The sequence below is a fragment of the Malus domestica genome, chromosome 14, assembly GCF_042453785.1.
Source record: "Malus domestica chromosome 14, GDT2T_hap1".
NCBI lineage: Eukaryota > Viridiplantae > Streptophyta > Magnoliopsida > Rosales > Rosaceae > Malus > Malus domestica.
Genome location: NC_091674.1, coordinates 15,290,366 through 15,311,921, shown reverse-complemented (window position 1 = coordinate 15,311,921; position 21,556 = coordinate 15,290,366). Strand labels below are relative to the sequence as shown.

Genomic DNA, 21,556 nt, shown 5'->3' with positions numbered 1-21,556 from the left:
AAATGAAATTACTCTCGCCGCACATTGGGATTTCTACGCGAATGCAACAGATAATAACGGTTCAATCAAGGAAGAGTCAAAGGTGATCAATATGGATAGAGATTTTTCAATGTGACTAGTCCTTTATCGGCTGGCTCCGGGGTAGTACACAATTTGTTATTATATAAATGGTGGAATATGTGTTAAAAGTTAATAACTTAAAAAATAAAAATTTTCACTATTTATATAAAAACACATGGTGTACCACCCTTGTTCTAGTCATAATGAAAAATTTCTCTAATATGAAATTTATTTCATATTCCACCATCACTCCTCATCAATCCCTTATTGATTTTATTCAAAAGATAATTCCTTTGTTGTTTTTATTCAAAATATAACTCCTAAAACTTCCTATTTAAATTAGGAATAATTTCCATGTTAATTGCAAAATATTATTTCACCTAATATCTTGCAATTATTCACACATTATCACCAAACATGGCCGACCACTCTTCACCCAAAGGGGCCGACCAACCTCCTATATATACCTCACTTATACTACTAAAATGATAAGCCATTTGCTATCCACAAACTCTTAAATACATTATTTTCAGAATTCTAACTTTAACATCGGAGATTCTTCGGTCGAAGCCCCCATTCATCATGGGTGTGTAAGGCCTTTTGCCTTAATCTTAGGTTTTATTGGTTTGCAGGTGCATTTTTGTCAAAGGAAGAGATGGTGGGAATTTGTATCTACAAATGTGACTTTTATTTTGTCAAATGATAGATGTGTTAGATCAAGTGTTAGATTAGGAGGCCAACAGAGTTCAAATCCACATCATAGTGCAAGAATGACACTCCTCTCTACCACTGTGGTAGAGAACCACTTGCGGCAATGTCATTTGACTTCCCATGAAAAATTGTAAAATTACACGCTTCGCGCTCTCCGGCAAATAATAAAACTTGTTCGTTCCCCAAAGGAATAGGGTCCTCTCCGGATCCTCATAAAAAGGATCCGGAGGATCAATCAATCGTGTCCGCTCATCGTACATCGTGCGGTTAAAAATCATTTTAAATTTTTAATTTAAAATTGAATATAAATAGTACCTAACAAAAACTGGCCACACGATGTAGGATGAATGAACACGATTAATTGATCTCCGAGCCCCCTACAAAAAGAATCTAAGAGGAACCAAATCCCCTCCCTCATGGGCAAATCACATTGGCAGTTGAAATTTGATCTTAACTGTCTAAAAGTTCTCAATAGCCCGTGTGATTTGCTCAGAGGTTCAACCTCGGTCAGGATGGATCCGGTTCCTCCGGAGAGGATCCTTGTCCTTCCCAAAAATCTCCAAAACCTTACCTTGGCACTCTCTCTATCTCTCTCTATAAATGGACAGTTTCTCTCTTTCCCTCGCCACCAACACCACCCCTTTCTTTCTCACTCACACTTGTCTTCTTCCTTCACTTTCTTCCACAACCCAAATTTTCCCTTCGAGGAACAAGAAATGCGTTGTTTTTAGTTCTAGGGAAGAACCGAAGCTTGACCCTTTGAACCAAATGGAGCTCAAGTTCGGCCGCTTGATTGGGGAGGACCCCAAACTTACGATTGCCAAGGTATGTGTGTGTTGTGCTTGTTATTTCACACCAGTTGTTTGATAAAAGTTGCATATGAACTTGTCAGAATTGGTAGATAAACTTTTTAGTTTCTTTAAGATGTTATTATTTTTAAATTATAGATTTTGAGTAGAAAAGGCAAATCCAGAAGCTAGTTCTCTGTTTATATGTATGTATATGTGTGTGTGTGTGTGTGTGTGTGTGTGTGTGTGTGTGTGTGTTATGAATGCATAGTGGTTCTATTGGAATATAGTTTTATTTGAGAATGTTGTTGTTTTGTATTGTAGATATTGGGTAGAAAAGCAAACCCAGAAGCTAGTTATATGGATATTGAGAAAAGTTTTTACAAGAACAAGGGTAAAATTGTTGAGATAAAGGAGGTACCTTTTGATGGGGCCAAGGAAGTTCGGACCATCGAAGAAAAGGAGTTAACTTTTGATGGGCCCAAGGAAGTTCAGTCATCTAGGTCATTGAATGGTTTGAACTTGGTTCGACCGGTGCCAAAGAAAGGAGTTAAATTTGAAGTGGATGATAAGCCAAGAGTGTCGCAAATTAAGAACCTGAGACGCCCAGTTTCCAAGCCTGTGGAACCTACTAAAGGTAGTGTTCCTAATGTTATTTTGAGAAACCGAGTTTGTTTAATGAGGATGACATTGAAGATGTTCTTTCGAGGTTGAGAATTAAACCAAATTTGTCGTTGAAGATGAGGGTTGAGCAACCAAAGGAGAAATTTAGTGATATGATGTTGTTGAGAAAGCCCCAACCGGTGAGTGTTGATGAAAGTAGCGAAAATAAACAAGAGCAATCTAGTGATGCAAATAAGAATATCATTGGTAATGCAGAAATAGAGAAGTGGAGGGAAGAAGAAAATGATAAAGTTCATGGTTTTACGCTATTAGAAAAACCCAAAGCAAATTGCGTCAAAACAAAGAGTGAAGACGATAGTGAGCACTTTGAGAATGGCGAATCTAGTATGGCTGATGCTGTTGAAGATAATGATAGCTCCAAGGATTTGTCCGAATTTACGGCATTTAACACAATACGTAACAATCTTGAAGAATCCAAAGGTGGTCCTGGTCAAAAGGATGATTCCCTTATAAGTACTACTTTATGTTGCTTTACAGAATTTCTTCAGCTAGGATTGTCAAATTAATCTTGTGCTTGAAATTTTAAGGATTGCACCCATATGAGCAGAGCAATATGGAGTCCGGTGATGAGGTATCTGCTTCGAGTGAACTATCTGGTACAAACTTACCTGTTTCTGACGTTGACTTGTCGATAGACACTGCAATACAAGGAAAACCAAAAAGGTAACTGAAATGGGTTTTCATATATCTATATCTCCACCCTAAGTTTATATTTTGCTTGATTAGCAGGTTGTTTTCTTATAGATTAAACAAATCTGTTAAAGAAGAAATGGGTTTTCATAAAGTGAAGACGATAGTGAGCACTCTGAGAATGGCGAATCTAGTATGGCTGATGCTGTTGAAGATAATGATAGCTCCAAGGATTTGTCCGAATTTACAGCATCTAACACAATATGTAACAATCTTGAAGAATCCAAAGGTGGTCCTGGTCAAAAGGATGATTCCCTTATAGGTACTACTTTATGTTGCGTTACAGAATTTCTTCAGCTAGGATTGTCAAATTAATCTTGTGCTTGAAATTTTAAAAGGAGAAAAACAAGCCATTTTCAAAGAGAAAGTAATCACCCAGTGTGTGTGGGATAGAGAAGGGGAAGCTAGCCAAAGGTGGGATTCCATGGCTAGTTGTATCCGAAAAGTAGCAAAAAAGGTATTAGGAGAGTCCAAGAGCTTTGCTCCACACCAAAAGGAATCTTGGTGGTGGAATGAGGAGATGCAAACAAAGGTGAAGGCTAAGAAGGAATGTTGTAAAGCCTTATACAAGGATAGGACCGATGAAAATGGTGAAAGGTATAGAAGAGTGAAGCAAGAGGCGAAGAAAGCTGTGAGAGAAGCTAAGTTAGTGGCTTATGACGATATGTATAAGCGACTAGATACCAAAGAAGGAGAGTTGGATATCTATAAACTAGCTAGAGTAAGGGAAAAGAAGACAAGGGACCTAAACCAACTGAGGTGCATCAAGGATGAGGATGGAAAGGTTCTTGCTACAGAGAACGCGGTCAAAGACAGATGGAGAGGTTATTTTCATAATCTTTTCAATGAAGGACATGAAATGAGTACTTCTTTAGGGGAGTTGAGTAACTCAGAAGAGTGTAAAAAACTACTCCTTTTATCGTCGAATCAGGAAGGAAGAACTGGTTGTAGCTTTGAAGAAGATGAAGCATAGAAAAGCAGTGGGCCCAGATGATATACCGATCAAAGTGTGGAAAGTCTTGGGAGAGACAGGTATAGCATGGCTCACTGACCTTTTCAATAGGATTTTGAAAATGAAGAAGATGCCAAATGAGTGGTGAAAGAGCACTTTGGTGCCTATCTACAAAAATAAGGGCGACATACAAAATTGCATGAACTATAGGGGTATCAAGCTAATGAGTCATACAATGAAGCTTTGGGAGAAAGTCATTGAGCATAGATTGAGGCAAGAGACACGGGTTTCGGACAACCAATTCGGGTTCATGCCAGGGCGCTCAACCATGGAGGCAATCTATCTCTTACGAAGATTGATGGAAAGATATAGAGAGGGGAAAAAGGATTTACACATGGTCTTCATAGATTTGGAAAAAGCGTATGATAGGGTCCCAAGAGACATTCTCTGGAGGATTTTGGAGAATAAAGGAGTATGAGTAGCATATATCTAAGGTATAAAGGATATGTATGAAGGAGCAAAGACTGCCGTAAGAACTCATGAAGGACAAACCGAAAGCTTCTCCATAACTGTAGGATTACATCAAGGCTCATCCTTAAGTCCTTACCTTTTTGCGTTGGTAATGGATGAGTTAACAGGACATATTCAAGATGATATTCCTTGGTGTATGCTTTTCGCAGACGATATAGTGTTGATAGATGAAACTCAGGAAGGGGTAAATGTGAAGCTTAACCTTTGGAGAGAAGTGTTGGAATCTATAGGTCATCGCCTAAACCGATCAAAGACAGAATATATGGAGTGCAAGTAAAGTGAAAATGGAGACCAAAATGAGTTAGGGGTGAGGATCGGAGATCAGGAAATACCAAAGAGCGACTGCTTTCGCTACCTAGGATCTATCTTGCAAAAGAATGGAGAATTAGATGGAGATCTCAACCATAGAATATAAGCTAAATGGATGAAGTGGAAGAGTGCATCCGACGTGTTGTGTGACTGCCGTATGCCATTGAAGCTCAAGGGAAAATTTTATAGGATGGCAATAAGGCCGGCGATGCTGTGTGGCACAGAATGTTGAGTGGTGAAGCATCAACACGTACACAAAATGGGTGTAGCGGATATGAGGATGCTTCGTTGGATGTGTGGGCATATGAGAAAGGATAAGATTAGGAATTAGGATATCCGAGGTAAAGCAGGAGTAGCCGAAATTGTAGGAAAGCTGAGATAAAATTGGTTATGGTGGTTTAGACATGTGCAAAGAAGGCCTACTGACGCTCCGGTTAGAAGATGCGATTACGGGATAGAGGTTCAGGACGGAAGGGGTAGAGGAAGACCTAGGAAAACTTTGGAAGAAACTCTAAGAAAAGACTTAGAGTACATGGATCTAATGGAGGACATGACAAAGGATCGAGCACAATGGCGTTCTAAGATTCATATAGCCGACCCCACTCAGTGACTTGAATTTTCAAGTCTCCAACCGAGAAGTTTTCCTCACTTAAGAAATTAAAGGAACACTACCTCAACCTACATGCTTCACTCACAAAGCTTCAACATACAAACTTCAACAAAAGAAAAATTCAAAGAACTTAGTGAAGAAGGCTTTGGTGTATTTAACACAATACGTTGAAATGAAACAAAGTTTATTTATTGATATCTCCGATAAGTTACAAATATGTACATATACATGAGTCAAAATAAACAAACAAGAGAGGGCCTTCACAAAGGTTGCTTAGGAGAAGTCTCAGCAGTCGGTAGAGGCCCAGAAAGAGAAGGCACCAGAGGGTGATCACTCGGAGCCTCAGTACTGGACAGAACCCAAGAAGAAAGAGACATCGAAGGCTGATCATTTAGAGCTTCATTACTTGGTACAGCCCCAGAAGACGAAGGCAATAAATGCCTTTGGAACAAACCCACAAACCTCTGATGATCAAGAAATCTGACCATCAGATTCCTTCATCTGGTCAAGCTTCCTCTTCATGTTTGTAGCATAATCATGTGCGAGCTTGTGCAACAGTTTATTCTCTTGCTTGAGTCCTCTAATCTCCTGCTTAAGACTCATCACTTCAGCCGCCAATGATTCAACTTGGCAGGTTCGAGCAAATAGGCGTTGGGCCATATTCGACACAGAACCTGCATACTGAACACTGAGAGCCAGAGAATCCTTAAAGCCAACTCATCAGACCGTTTGGAAAGAAGTCTGTTATCTTTGGGAGTGAGAATGTTCCTGGCCACCACCGCAGCTGTTATATCATTCTTCATCACGGAATCCCTAACGGTAAGAGGACCAGTAGGGGATAAGAAGGCGTGGCTGCCTCTTCATCAAGGTTCAAGTTAAAACGACGGTCGGAAGGGCTAGACATTTTCAAAGGTGTTGAAGAGAGAAGAGGTCGGACAAATCAAGATCTTAGAAGTGCAAGAAGGGAGCTTCTACTGGTGGAGATTCAAGTGTGCTTTGGAACTTAATGCCAGCCTCTATAAAAATCTGCACTCGACGGAGTTTCAGAAATCGAAAAGGCATCTGCTCAGAAATCGAAGAGGCGTTTGCTTTCTCAAAAGTTGGGCTGCTTAGAGACCACGAGGGCCGATCCTAAAGATCGAAGAAGCGTTTGCTTTCTCAAAAGCTGGGTTGCTCAAAGACCACGAGGGCCGATCTCAAAAATCGAAGAGGCGTTTGCTTTCTCAAAAGCTTGGCTGCTCAGAGACCACGAGGGCCGATCTCAAAAATTGAAGAGGCACCTGCTTTCTCAGCCTTGTCAGCACCTGTCACATGCACACTCAGCTTTGCGGAAATTACGGGCAATCTGTAGAAGATTTCTAGTGAAGTAGAAAGCACGTGAATCTTACTGTTCAATCATCCACTTTCCACACGCAACATCAGCTCATAGGTACCACAGATAACTTTGCCAAAGATCTCTGACAAAGTTTAGACACGTGAAGCTTGCAGCTCCCACTACATCACTATGACCAAGAAGGGTAAAAGAATAGCAAAGAAACAGCACTAACAAAGTTTAGACACATAAATTTTGAAGGTTTAGCTACCATATTATTACCTGCAAGGGTAAAGGAACAGCACCACTGCAGGATAATTGGAAAGTCCCTGTGTGTCAACCTCTGTGCTCCGTGGCAAGGTAGACTTGCAAAAATGCCCAACCTTTACTCACATTCGAGAAAACACTCCTAACAAGATTGCTTGCTCCAAAATCGAAGAGGCACCGCCCTCCAAATCGTGAGAGCCAGCCTTCCAACAGGACTACTTTCTCAAACATCGAAGAGACACCGCTCTCCAAATTTCAAGAGCCAGACTCCCAGCAGGATTGCTTTCTCAAAAATTGAAAAGGCACCGTTCTCCGAATCTCGAGAGCCAGATCCCTGACAAGATCGCTTGTTCGAAAACCGAAGAGGCATCGCTTTCTCAACTTCAAGAGTCAGATCTTCTTGGATAAAGCTTGTCTGTAATCTTCACACGCAACATCAGCTTTCCAGATACCACAGACCACTTTTTCAAAGTACTCTGACAGAGTTAAAACACGTGAAGCTGGCAGCTCCCACTACAGTGCTATGACTAAGAAGGGTAAAGGTATAGCATTACTACTTGTTGTTAGGGAGACTCCTATATATGTCGACCTTCATCCTCAACGGACAGGTAGACCTGCAAAAATGCTCAACCCTTCCTCATATCTAAGAGGGCACTCCCAACGAAGCCTCTCGAAATACTCTGCAAACAAGCTACACCAGAGCAAGAATATCTCATATCATCAGGGTTAAAAGCAAGCGTATCCCATATAATGTTTTTTTCCTGTCTTTTCCTTTGGCCTTGTTCTTACCTGCAAGATAAGGAGAAAGAGAGTAATCAGTCAACACTTGGAATCAAGCTTCCAGTCAGGAACTGACTGCCTGGAACCCCTTACCTGATTACTTACCTGGCATAACTCTCGAGTACTCATCTTCAACATCTTATGCTTCCAGAGAAGATACCACATTTGTCTGAGGTACAGATAGGGCAAGTGAGAAGGATACAAGGAAGCATATGGAGACAAGCGTAATAGAACACGTGCCGATACTTCCATTACTTTGTCAACAGCAAAAGTATCTCATATCAGCAGGGTCGAACGTACTCTATATTTGATGGACTTGTTTTGACCCTCAAATTCTTCAGTCGGCCTTATACTTTGGAGGTAACCAGAAAACTCTCCAGCCTAGTTCAAGAATAAGCCTATGGAAAATTACTTTTTCAAAAGCAAAAGTACCTCATATCAGCTCTTCTCCTTTTCTTCTCTTTATCCTTTATGTTGCCTGCAAGATAAGGAGAATGAGAACAATCAGCCGGAACTCGAAATCAAACTTCTGATCTGGGACTGATTGCTTGGAGCTCTGATTGCTTACCTTGTCTGTCACCTCTCTCAGCAGATCCCCTAGCTCGGCGACTTGGGGGACTCCTACTACATGGTTTGTATCACACTTGACCAAGCCTGAAACTATAAGTAAGCTTCAAGTGAAATTGATACATTACCTTGTGCATCTCCACCAGTTAAAGATACCACCCCTGGATAGAGGAAGAGTACTTCCAGAGAAGATGCCACATCTACCTATGAGACAAATAAGGCAAGTGAAGACGATACCACACTTCGGTACTTAGAAGTTTCGTGATTACTTAGTGGCTTGGATCTTGCAAGTCCCCAACCGAGAAGCTTTCCCTCCAACTAGGAGGCCAATCACAGAGTGACACGTGTCGACATCAGAAGCCAATCATAGCGCGACACGTGTCAACATCGGAAGCCAATCACAACACGACACGTGTCAATGTCAGAACAAGGCTAGAAACTCTCTTCTATAAAAGGAGATCATTCTCCCAAAATATTTCCTAATGCCATTTGTACTAAATCATTCACTTGTACCCACTAAAGGAGAGCTTGAACCTATGTACTTGTGTAAACCCTCCACAATTAATGAGAACTCCTCTACTCCGTGGACGTAGCCAATCTGGGTGAACCACGTACATCTTATGTTTGCTCTCCTGTCTCTATCTTTCTACATACTTATCCATACTAATAACCGGAGCAATCTAGCGAAGGTCACAAACTTAATACTTTATGTTGTACCCAAGTCCTCACTGATTTTGTGCATCAACAATCCTTAAGTCCTTACCTTTTTGCATTGGTAATGGATGAGTTAACAGGACATATTCAAGATGTTATTCTTTGGTGTATGCTTTTCGCAGACGATATAGGGTTGATAGATGAAACTCAGGAAGGGGTAAATGCGAAGCTTAACCTTTGGAGAGAAGTGTTGGAATCTAAAGGTCTTCGCCTAAGCCGATCAAAGACAGAATATATGGAATACAAGCGGGATGGATGAAGTGGAAGAGTGCACCTGGCGTGTTGTGTGACCGTCATATGCCACTGAAGCTCAAGGGAAAATTTTATAGGACGGCAATAAGGTCGGCCATGCTGTATGGCACAGAATGTTGGGCGGTGAAGCATCAACACGTACACAAAATGGGTGTAGTGGAGATGAGGATGTTTCGTTGGAGGTGTGGGCTCACAAGAAATGATAAGATTAGGAATGAGTGGGTTGGACATGTGCAAAGAAGGCCTACTGACGCTCCAGTTCGAAGATGTGACTCATGACAGAGGTTCAGGGCTCAAGGGGTAGAGGAAGACCTAGGAAAACTTTGGAAGAGACCCTAAGAAAAGACTTAGAGTACTTGGATCTAACGGAGGACATGACACAAAACCGAGCGCAATGGCATTCTAGGATTCACATAGCCGACCCCACTTAGTGGGAAAAAGCTTTGTTGTTGTTGTTGTTGTTCTGTTACAAAAAATTCATTCTCTACAAATCTATAGGGTTATGAAGATGCTGATTGGGTTATGGCTGAAAATCTGGTTAAAAAAAGGAGATAAGGGAGATGTAGAACTGATAAGTGCTAGCACCAGAGGTTTTTTGTAAGTACACTTTGGACAGTCATTTCATAGGCTTTCATTTGTTCTTTAGTGTTTGTGGTTAACTATATATACTTTCCATCTGAGCTTTCTGAGTTTGATTTGACCTTTATGACAGGTATCTTTCCGCTCGTTAATTGGATTTCTGCCATACCGTAATCTTTCTTCCAAGTGGAAGTTCTTAGCTTTTGAGTCATGGTTGAGACAGAAGGGCTTAGACCCGTCATTGTACAGACGAAATCTAGGAATTATTGATACGAATACTCTTCCTAATCCAAGCCTAGAAGATCCTGATGCAGACGCGAAAAACGAGACAATAGTTTCACCAGATATGAGATTGGAAGATCTTCTTAGAATTTATGACCAAGAGAAAATCAAATTCTTATCATCATTTGTTGGCCAGGTTTGAAGAACCTGAATGAGAAGATTGACTGCTGCATTTGGAAACTTTATTCTCATCTTTTATTCCTTTTAATTAATTTTTAGAAACTGAATTTTGTAGAAAATCAGAGTACAATTGGTGTTGACCAACAGAAAGTTTGGGAAGCTTGTATTTTCAGTGAGGCCAAAAGAGAAGGAAGAGTCGGTTGAGAGAAAAAGAAGTCTTATGGTGAGAGGCCACCTTCATTTGTGATGTATCTTGAATGGTGCTGTTTGTTATTCCTTTCATTTTGATTATTCTTTTTAAGCTACAGTATTTGGTAACCTCTATTTCCAGAGTTGGAAGACTACAATATTTGGTTGTTCAGGGTGGTGGATAAGTGTCACAGCTGCAAACTAGAAATATATTAATAAATATAAAAATCTTGCCAAAGCTGATTGTAAGAAATCAGTGTTTTGTAGTATCATTTTGAGTTGGTCTATGGAGTTTAATTAAAATGATTTCTGGTGTATGCTATATGTTATAATTCTCCTATGTGAATTCCTATCCTTTACTCCTAAAATTGGGATTTATTATTTCATCCTAATATATGTATAAGTTGATCTGAAAAATCTCTTTTACATGGGTGGTTCTCAAATAACTGAGAAGCAATCTTATACCTAAAATATTAAGTCTCTGAAGTCCATGTTCTTCAAAAGCTTATTGTGCAATTCCGAGTATGCAATATGTTGTCTCAATCTCTTATATTGATTCTTATGGCAGGCAAAACTTCAAGTTGGAGATGTTGTGAAATGCTGCATCAAGAAAATCACTTATTTTGGTGTTTTTGTTGAGGTAACTGAAAGGTTTGCCACTCATTGTCTTGGAAGTGAAAAAAAAACTTTACTCTAGTGTTTTGATATCACGGATGATAATTTTTTGTATTTATAAGTTATTCAAAACAACTCCGCCTATGTAAGTTTATCTTACATTACCGGTCCCAAGCCCGGATAAAGGAGGAAGGGGAGGGCGTCAGGTAGTCGACAGCCGGCACTCCACAGTTACGTCGAATCCTTATGACAATGAATCCAGAACGAAATCGCGCTAAAGCTAGGACGTCACCCGTAAGTGGCGCGCTGTGTGGCCCGAGCACAGTGATAAGTGAGCAAGGGTTCGCTGTATCTCCATCGGCACCCGGATGCAGTGTTAAATGAGCAAGGGGGCCATAGAAACTTCTTTTCGAACGACTCCACTCAAAGTTGTTTGGGAGCATATGCTCCTATCAACTTTACACAGGACACACAAAAGAAGTACTTTGATCTTATTAGACGGGGGATGGTGAAGAAGCTAGGACAGAAGGGTAGAGTTCAAGAGAGTAGAATGCGTTTAGGAACGTGGAATATAGGAACCTTAACGGGAAAGTCTATGGAAGTAGTGGAAGTTATGGTGAGGAGAAGGATAAATATTATGTGCCTACAAGAAACTAAGTGGGTTGGTCTTAAGGCAAAGGATCTAGAAAACTCAGGGTTTAAGCTTTGGTATTCGGGCACAAATAGAACGAGAAACGGTGTTGGCATCATTGTGGACAAGACCTTGACACAAGATGTTGTAGATGTCAAGAGGGTAGGAGATAGAATCATGGCAATCAAGATTGTAATAGGACAAGAACTCATCAATGTGATTAGTGCGTACGCACCTCAAGTAGGGTTGGATACGAGTTCGAAGGAGAAATTTTGGGAAGACCTTGGAGACTTGGTGCAAGGAATTGCCCAGACGAAGAAGTTATTTATAGGAGGAGATTTAAATCGACACGTGGGCAGGGAGACAGGCAACTATGGAGGTTTTCATGGTGGCCATGGTTTTGGGGAGAGAAATAAGGATGGGGAAGCTATCTTGGATTTTGCAATGGCATATGATCTCTTCTTAGCTAACACCTTCTTTAAGAAGAGAGAAGAACATGTGATCACCTACAAGAGTGGGTCGTCAAAAACACAAATAGATTTTCTTCTAATGAGGAAAGGGGATCGTATAACTTGTAAGGATTGCAAAGTTATACCGGGGGAGAGCTTGGCTAATCAACATCGCTTGTTGGTGATGGATGTACATATCAAAAGAGTGAGAAAAAAGAACAAGACTTGGAAGTGCCCAAAGACTAGATGGTGGAATCTAAAAGGAGAAAAACAAGTCATTTTCAAAGAGCAAGTAATCACCCAGTGTGTGTGGGATAGAGAGGGGGAAGCTAGCCAAATGTGGGATTCCATAGCTAGCTGTATCCGAAAAGTAGCAAAAGAGGTATTAGGAGAGTCCAAGGGCTTTGCTCCACACCAAAAGGAATCTTGGTGGTGGAATAAGGAGGTACAAACAAAGGTGAAGGCTAAGAAGGAATGTTGTAAAGCCTTATAGAAGGATAGGACCGATGAAAATGGTGAAAGGTATAGAAGAGCGAAGCAAAAGGCGAAGAAAGCTGTGAGAGAAGCTAAGTTAGCGGCTTATGACGATATGTATAAGCGACTAGATACCAAAGAAGGAGAGTTGGATATCTATAAACTAGCTAGAGCAAGGGAAAATAAGACAATGGACCTAAACCAAGTGAGGTGCATCAAGGATGAGGATTGAAAGGTTCTTGCTACAGAGAACGCGGTCAAAGACAGATGGAGAGGTTATTTTCATAATCTTTTCAATGAAGGACATGAAAGGAGTACTCCTTTAGGGGAGTTGAGTAACTCAGAAGAGTATAGAAACTACTCATTTTATCGTCGAATCAGGAAGGAAGAACTGGTTGTAGCTTTGAAGAAGATGAAGCATAGAAAAGCAGTGGGCCCAGATGATATACCGATTGAAGTGTGGAAAGCCTTAGGAGAGACAGGTATAGCATGGCTCACTGACCTTTTCAATAGGATTTTGAAAACGAAGAAGATGTCAAACGAGTGGCGAAAGAGCACCTTGGTGCCTATTTACAAGAATAAAGGCGACGTACAAAATTGCATGAACTATAGGGGTATTAAGCTAATGAGTCATACAATGAAGCTTTGGGAGAGAGTCATTGAGCATAGATTGAGGCAAGAGACACGGGTTTCGGACAACCAATTCGGGTTCATGCCAGGGCGCTCAACCATGGAGGCAATCTATCTCTTACGAAGATTGATGGAAAGATATAGAGATGGGAAAAAGGATTTACACATGGTCTTTATAGATTTGGAAAAAGCGTATGATAGGGTCCCAAGAGACATTCTTTGGAGGATTTTAGAGAAGAAATGAGTACGAGTAGCATATATCCAAGCTATAAAGGATATGTAGGAAGGAGCAAAGACTGTCGTAAGAACTCATGAAGGACAAACCGAAAGCTTCCCCATAACTGTAGGATTACATCAAGGCTCATCCTTAAGTCCTTACCTTTTTGCGTTGGTAATGGATGAGTTAACAGGACATATTCAAGATGATATTCCTTGGTGTATGCTTTTCGCAGACGATATAGTGTTGATAGATGAAACTCAGGAAGGTATAAATGCGAAGCTTAACCTTTGGAGAGAAGTGTTGGAATCTAAAGGTCTTCGCCTAAGCCGATCAAAGACAGAATATATGGAGTGCAAGTTCAGTGCAAATGGAGGCCAAAATGAGTTAGGGGTGAGGATCGGAGATCAAGAAATACCAAAGAGCGACCGTTTTCACTACCTAGGATCTATCTTACAAAAGAACGGAGAATTAGATGGAGATCTCAACCATAGAATACAAGCTGGATGGATGAAGTGGAAGAGTGCATCCGGCGTGTTGTGTGATCATCGTATGGCACTGAAGCTTAAAGGAAAATTTTATAGGACAGCAATAAGGCCGGCGATGCTGTATGGCACAGAATGTTGGGCGGTGAAGCACCAACACGTACACAAAATGGGTGTAGCGGAGATGAGGATGCTTCGTTGGATGTGTGGGCACACGAGAAAGGATAAGATTAGGAATGAGGATATCCGAGGTAAAGTAGGAGTAGCCGAAATTGAAGGAAAGAGGAGAGAAAATCGGTTACGGTGGTTTGGACATGTGCAAAGAAGGCCTACTGACGCTCCGGTTAGAAGATGCGACTACGGGACAAAGGTTCAGGGCCGAAGGGGTAGAGGAAGACCTAGGAAAACTTTGGAAGAGACTCTAAGAAAAGACTTAGAGTACTTGGATCTAACGGAGGACATGACACAGGATCGAGCACAATGGCGTTCTAAGATTCATATAGCCGACCTGACTCAGTGACTTGGATTTTTCAAGTCTCCAATCGAGAAGTTTTCCCCACCCGGGAAATTAAGGGAACACTACCTCAACCTACATGCTCCACTCACAAAGCTTCAACATACAAGCTTCAACAAAAGAAAAATTCAAAGAACTTAGTGAAGAAAGCTTTGGTGTATTTAACACAATACGTTGAAATGAAACAAAGCTTATTTATTGATATCTCTAAGAAGTTACAAATATGTACATATACACGAGTCAAAATAAACAAACAAGAGGGAGCCTTCACAAAGGTTGCTTAGGAGAAGTCTCAGCAGTCGGCAGAGCCCCAGAAAGAGAAGGCACCGGAGGGGGATCATTCGGAGCCTCAGTACTGGACAGCACCCTAGAAGGAGGAGGCATCGGAGGTTGATCATTTGGAGCTTCATTACGCGGTACAGCCCCAGAAGACGAAGGCAATAAATGCCTTTGGAACAAACCCACAAACCTCTGATGATCATGTAAAATCTGACCATCAGATTCCTTCATCTGGTCAAGCTTCCTCTTCATGTTTGTAGCATAGTCATGAGCGAGCCGGTGCAACTGTTTATTCTCATGCTTGAGCCCTCTAATCTCCTGTTTGAGACTCATCACTTCAGCCGCCAATGATTCAACTTGGCGGGTTCGAGCAAATAGGCGTTGGGCCATATTAGACACAGAACCTGCGCACTGAACACTGAGAGCCAGAGAATCCTTAACAGCTAACTCATCAGACCGTTTGGAAAGTAGTCTGTTATCTTTGGGAGTGAGAAGGTTCCTGGCCACCACCGTAGTGGTCATATCATTCTTCATCACGGAATCCCCAATGATAAGAGGACCAATAGGGGATACGAAGGATGGGCGCCATATGTTGTCTAGAGAAGGCGTGGCTGCCTCTTCAACAAGGTTCAAGTCAAAACGACGGTCGGAGGGGCCAGACATTTTCAAAGGTGTTGAAGAGAAAAGAAGTCGGACAAATCAAGATCTTAGAAATGCAAGAAGGGAGCTTCTACTGGTGGAGATTCAAGTGTGCTTTGGAACTTAATACCAGCCTCTATAAAAATCCGCACTCGATGGAGCTTCAGAAATCGAAGAGGCGCCTGCTCAGAAATCGAAAATGCGTTTGCTTTCTCAAAAGCTGGGCTGCTAAGAGACCATGAGGGCCGATCTTAGGAATCGAAGAGGCGTTTGCTTTCTCAAAAACTGGGCTGCTCAAAGACCACGAAGGTCGATCGCAGAAATCGAAAAGGCGCTTGCTTTCTCAAAAGCTGGGCTGCTCGGAGACCACGAGGGTCGATCTAAAAAATCGAAGAGGCACTTGCTTTTTCAGCCTTGTCAGTACCTGTCACATGCACACTTAACTTTGCGAAAATTACGGGCATTCTGTCGAAGATTTCTAGTGAAGTAGAAAGCACGTGAATGTTACTGTTCAATCATTCACTTTCCACACGCAACATCAACTCACGGGTACCACAGATAACTTTGCCAAAAATCTCTGACAAAGTTTAGACACGTAAAGCTTGCAGCTCCCATTACATCGCTATGACCAAGAAGGGTAAAAGAATAGCAAAGAAACAGCACTAACAAAGTTTAGACACATAAATTTTGAAGGTCTAGCTACCATATTATTACCCACAAGGGTAAAGGAACAGGACCATTGCTGGATAATTGGAAAGTCCATGTGGGTCAACCTCTGTGCTCCGTGGCAAGGTAGACTAGCAAACAGGCCTAACCTTTACTCACATTCGAGAAAACATTCCCAACAAGATTGCTTGCTTCAAGATCGAAGAGGCACCGTCCTCCGAATCTCGAGAGCCAGACTCCCAACACGATTACTTTCTCAAAAAGCGACGAGACACCGCTCTCCGAATCTCAAGAGCCAGACTCCTAGCAGGATTGCTTTCTCAAAAATCGAAGAGGCACCGTTCTCCGAATCTCGAGAGACAGATCCCCGACAGGATTGCTTGTTCAAAAACCGAAGAGGCATCGCTTTCTCAACTTTGAGAGCCAGATCTCCTTGGATAAAGCTTGTCTGTAATCTTCACACGTAACATCAGTTTTCCAGATACCACAGACCACTTTTTCAAAATGCTCTGACAGAGTTAAAACACGTGAAGCTGGCAGCTCCCACTACCGTGCTATGACCAAGCAGGGTAAAAGAATAGTATTACTCCTTGTTAAGGAGACCCCTATATATGTCGACCTCTATCCTCAACGGACAGGCAGACCTGCAAAAATGCTCAACCCTTCCTCATATCTGATAGGGCACTCCCAACGAAGCCTCTCGAAATACTCAGCTTTCTTTCCCCCCCGAGAACACCTCTGCAAACGAGCTACACTAGAGCAAGAATATCTCATATCATCAGGGTTAAAAGCAAGAGTATCCCATATCATGTTTTTTTCCTGTCTTTTCCTTTGGCCTTGTTCTTACCTGCAAGACAAGGAGAAAGAGAGCAATCAGTCAGCACTTGGAATCAAGCTTCCAGTCCGGAACTGACTGCCTGGAACCCCATTGCTCTCGAGTACTCATCTTCAACATCTTATGCTTCCCGAGAAGATACCACATCTGCCTGAGGAACAAATAGGGCAAGTGAGAAGGATACAAGGAAGCATGTGGAGACAAGCGTAACAGAACACGTGCCGATACATCCACTACTTTGTCAACAGCAAAAGTATCTCATATCAGCAGGGTCGAACGTATTCTAGATTTGATGGACTTGTTTTGACCCTCAAATTCTTCAGTCGGCCTTATACTCTAGTGGAAACAAGAAAACCCTCCAGCCCAGTTCAAGAATAAGCCTGTGGAAAGTTACTTCTTCAAAAGAAAAAGTATCTCATATCACATTTTCTCATTTTCTTCTCTTTATCCTTCATGCTACCTGCAAGATAAGGAGAAGGATAACAATCAGCCGGAACTCGAAATCAAAACTTCTGATCTGGGACTGATTGCTTGGAGCTCTGATTGCTTACCTTGTCTGTCACCTCTTTCAGCAGATCCCCTAGCTCGGCGACTTGGAGGACTCCTACTACATGGTTTGTATCGCGCTTGACCAAGCCTGAAACTACAAGTAAGCGTCAAGTGAAATTGATACATTACCTTGTGCATCTCCACCAGTTAAAGATACCACCCCTGGAGGGAGGAAGAGTACTTCCAAAGAAGATGCCACATCTACCTATGAGACAGATAAGGCAAGTGAAGACGATACCACACTTCGGTACTTAAAAGTTTCGTGATTACGAGATCATTCTTCCACAATATTTTCTAATGTCATTTGTACTAAATCATTCACTTGTACTCACTAAAGGAGAGCTTAAACCTATATACTGTGTAAACCCTTCACAATTAATGAGAACTCCTTTACTCCGTAGACGTAGCCAATCTAGGTGAACCACGTACATCTTGTGTTTGCTTCCTGTCTCTATCTACACTAATGACTGGAGCAAGCTAGCGAAGATCACAAACTTAATATTTAAGACGATATTCTTTGGTGTATGCTTTTCGCAAACGATATAGTGTTGATAGATGAAACGCAGGAAGGGGTAAACGCGAAGCTTAACCTTTGGAGAGAAGTGTTGGAATCTAAAGGTCCTCGCCTAAGCCGATCAAAGACAGAATATATGGAGTGCAAGTTCAGTGCAAACGGAGGCCAAAATGAGTTAGGGGTGAGGATCGGAGATCAGGAAATACCAAAGAGCGACCGTTTTCCCTACCTAGGATCTATCTTGCAAAAGAACGGAGAATTTGATGGAGATCTCACCCATAGAATACAAGCTGGATGGATGAAGTGGAAGAGTGCATCCGGCGTGTTGTGTGACCGTCATAGGCCACTGAAGCTTAAGGGAAAATTTTATAGGACGGCAATAAGGCCGGCAATGCTGTATGGCATAGAATGTTGGGCGGTGAAGCATCAACACGTAGGTGTAGTGGAGATGAGGATGCTTCGTTGGATGTGTGGGCACATGAGAAAGGATAAGATTAGGAATGAGGATATCCGAGATAAAGTAGGAGTAGCCGAAATTGAAGGAAAGAGGAGAGAAAATCGGTTACGGTGGTTTGGACATGTGCAAAGAAGGCCTACTGACGCTCCGGTTCGAAGATGTGACCACGGGACAGAGGTTTAGGGCCGAAGGGGTAGAGGAAGACCTAGGAAAACTTTGGAAGAGACCCTAAGAAAAGACTTAGAGTACTTGGATCTAACGGAGGACATGACACAAAACCGAGCGCAATGGCGTTCTAGGATTTATATAGCCGACCCCACATAGTGGGAAAAGGCTTTGTTGTTGTTGTATAAGTTATTCAAAACAATCTATTGATGGATTGGCCTTGCTACTATCTGGTTTTGGCACAATGCTTTGTGCTATATTTTCATTACTTTAGGGTCCTGAAAATGGAGCCGAGACTGGGATACCTAGTTTTCCTCACAAAAATGAACCTCTCTACATTAATGTAGGTTGAAGGAGTGCCTGCATTAATCCATCAGACAGAAATATCTTGGGATGCCACAGTGGATCCTTCTTCCTACTTTAAAATTGGTCAGGTAATTTGGTTAATGATCTAATTGTAGGAGATACTGTTTAATATTCGGTCTATGCCACTGAAGTTTGTGATTTGTACTTAGTTTGTTAGCATTTTTTAGAGTTTCGGTGTTTCTTTATGTATTGTTCTGCCTTTTTTCTCTCTTTCTGATCTCAGATTGTGGAGGCAAAAGTTTACCAACTGGATTTTGCACTTGAACGCATCTTCTTATCATTAAAGGAGATTATGGTAATGTATATCTTATGGATTTCTTGGATACACATGTCTAATTTGTTTGATGAGATATGCAATTAATAAGAAAGATCCGTTCGTATTTGTTGCAGCCAGATCCATTGATGGAGACCTTGGAGTCCGTAGTTGGAGATTGTGATAGCCTGGATGGGAGATTAGAAGCAGCACAAGCAGATACTGAGGTTTTTTTCTTCCCCCCACAGATCGACCTTCAGTGGGATATATTAGTCTAATTACATCATCATAGTTGTGAACTGCGTAGCGCATACTTGTGACATTAAGAGTATAAGAAACCAAATGCTTTTACAAAAAGTAAAATAATAAATAATAAAAAACAAATGCATACAGTGAAAAAAGCGTCTTTATTGTTGTAGAGTGGATTGACATATGTTTATCTCTTCGATGGATTGACATAGAAGATATAACCTCAATGATATTATGATACATATGTAAACTATCTGGTATCTGCATGAACAGACTCCATACACGATGTTTCTTTTGCTTATCAACACCATATGATTCAATATTTTTGACAGTGGGCTGATGTCGAATCTCTTATCAAAGAGCTGCAACAAACCGAAGGAATCCAGTCTGTATCAAAAGGTCGCTATTTCTTGAGCCCAGGGTTAGCTCCCACATTTCAGGTACGAACACCTAACATTTCTTGATTTCAGATCAGTGGACAAAAAAGTTAAGGTTGGTAGAAAGCTGCATACTATTATGTGCAGTGTAGTAATCCAGATTTGCATGTGGGACCCTATTTAGGGATTTACAGAATAACAAAGATTTAAGTTCCTCGTTTGAAAGGCTAATGTAACATGTCGATGTTGCATGGTTGATGTGTTTGTTTAACAGATTGCACAAATGCTCAACCAGAAGTGTTAGCCAATACATTAATGTTGAAAGAATCTCATTCTGTTGAGAGTCTCTCCCTTTTTAATGTTGTTTGTACCATACTTGACCAATCCCGAAACTACTGAGCACCGGTCAACGTTATATCGTCAAGGACCCAGAAGAGTTTCCCTACAACCAGGAGGCCAATCACAGCGCAACACGTGTCAACATCAGAAGCCAATCATAGCGCGACACGTGTCAACATCAGAAGCCAATCACAACAAGACACGTGTCAATGTCAGAATGAAACTAGAAACTCTCTTCTATAAATAGAGATCATTCTCTCATAATATTTCCTAATGTCATTTGTACTAAATCATTCACTAGTACTCACTAAAGGAGAGCTTGAACCTATGTACTTGTGTAAACCCTTCACAATTAATGAGAACTCCTCTACTCCGTGGACATAGCCAATCTGGGTGAACCACGTACATCTTGTGTTTGCTTTCCTGTCCCTTTCCATTTACATACTTATCCACACTAATGACCGGAGCAATCTAGCGAAGGTCACAAACTTGACACTTTCTGTTGTACCAAAGTCCTCACTGATTTTGTGCATCAACAAATGCCATATTTGAAGTAATAAGCTGGAAAATGCATCATCTTTTGACCTGGACTTCTTAGTGTCACGTTTTCGTTAGAAAAACTAGTGCATCTTAGTATTTGTCTAAATCTGTTTCCACTAGTCCAAAATAGTTTAAACTTTTCTTTCCAAACTCAAGTATCTGCTGTGGACCTATCTTTTTAATGCAGGTTTATATGGCATCCATGTTTGAGAATCAATACAAGTTGCTTGCTCGATCAGAAAATAAGTACAGGAGGTGAGTTATGAAATTGACAGCAGTTTACCTTCAAGGCTTCAATTACTATCTGTTTTCCTTTATTTCTCTTTGAAAAGATAATTTGCTTAACCAAATCAAATTATCTCTGCGTTTAAGACATTAGAAGCACTTCTTAGAAGCAGACACTGACTTGTGTTAAAGTCAATCGATTACTGATTGCATTATTTTTTGCAGGTAATAGTTCAAACATCATTGGACAAAGAAGAGATGAAATATGTGATTCTAACATGTACAAGCAGAGTAGGCTAGTTCTGTTCTTTCTTGCTATTTGGGTAGAGCGAGTGCAGTTTCGTTCATGACGGGTATCGTTAGAAATTTTGTGAAGTTAGAAATGGGAATTCGTTTCCATGGCGGGGAGGATGGAAATTGTTGTTCATTTTGTAGAGATGGGGATCTGTAAATACTCCAAGCTTAATGAAGTGTTATAATGAAGTGTTGTAACATGATCGTGCACTAAGTTGATCTGCTTTGATGTAACTATTGCCATAGGGGGTTGGAAATTTCATCAACAAGATATGTGTGGATACCATGGCCTTGAGATCATTGATGCCTATGCGTCCGAAGATGACATTGTATGCCGTTGGGCAATCAACCACCAGGAAGTTAGTGGTAATGGTAGCTGTGTAAGGGTCTGTACCAA

At 41.2% G+C, this 21,556-nt stretch overlaps 1 protein-coding gene across 1 annotated transcript; it reads left to right on the top strand.

Moving 5' to 3' along the window:
* Window positions 1-1,539: 1,539 nt before the first annotated feature.
* On the top strand, window positions 1,540-21,252 carry LOC103454799 (uncharacterized). Its single transcript, XM_070811752.1, has 14 exons — window positions 1,540-1,596; window positions 1,884-2,210; window positions 2,300-2,696; window positions 2,771-2,906; window positions 2,988-3,039; window positions 9,940-10,224; window positions 10,324-10,431; window positions 10,966-11,037; window positions 18,864-18,950; window positions 19,106-19,177; window positions 19,273-19,362; window positions 19,717-19,824; window positions 20,828-20,895; window positions 21,091-21,252. Exons 1-14 carry the CDS (start codon window positions 1,540-1,542, stop codon window positions 21,092-21,094), a joined length of 1,863 nt encoding a protein of 620 aa, XP_070667853.1. The 3' UTR covers window positions 21,095-21,252.
* The last annotated feature ends 304 nt before the right edge of the window (window positions 21,253-21,556 follow it).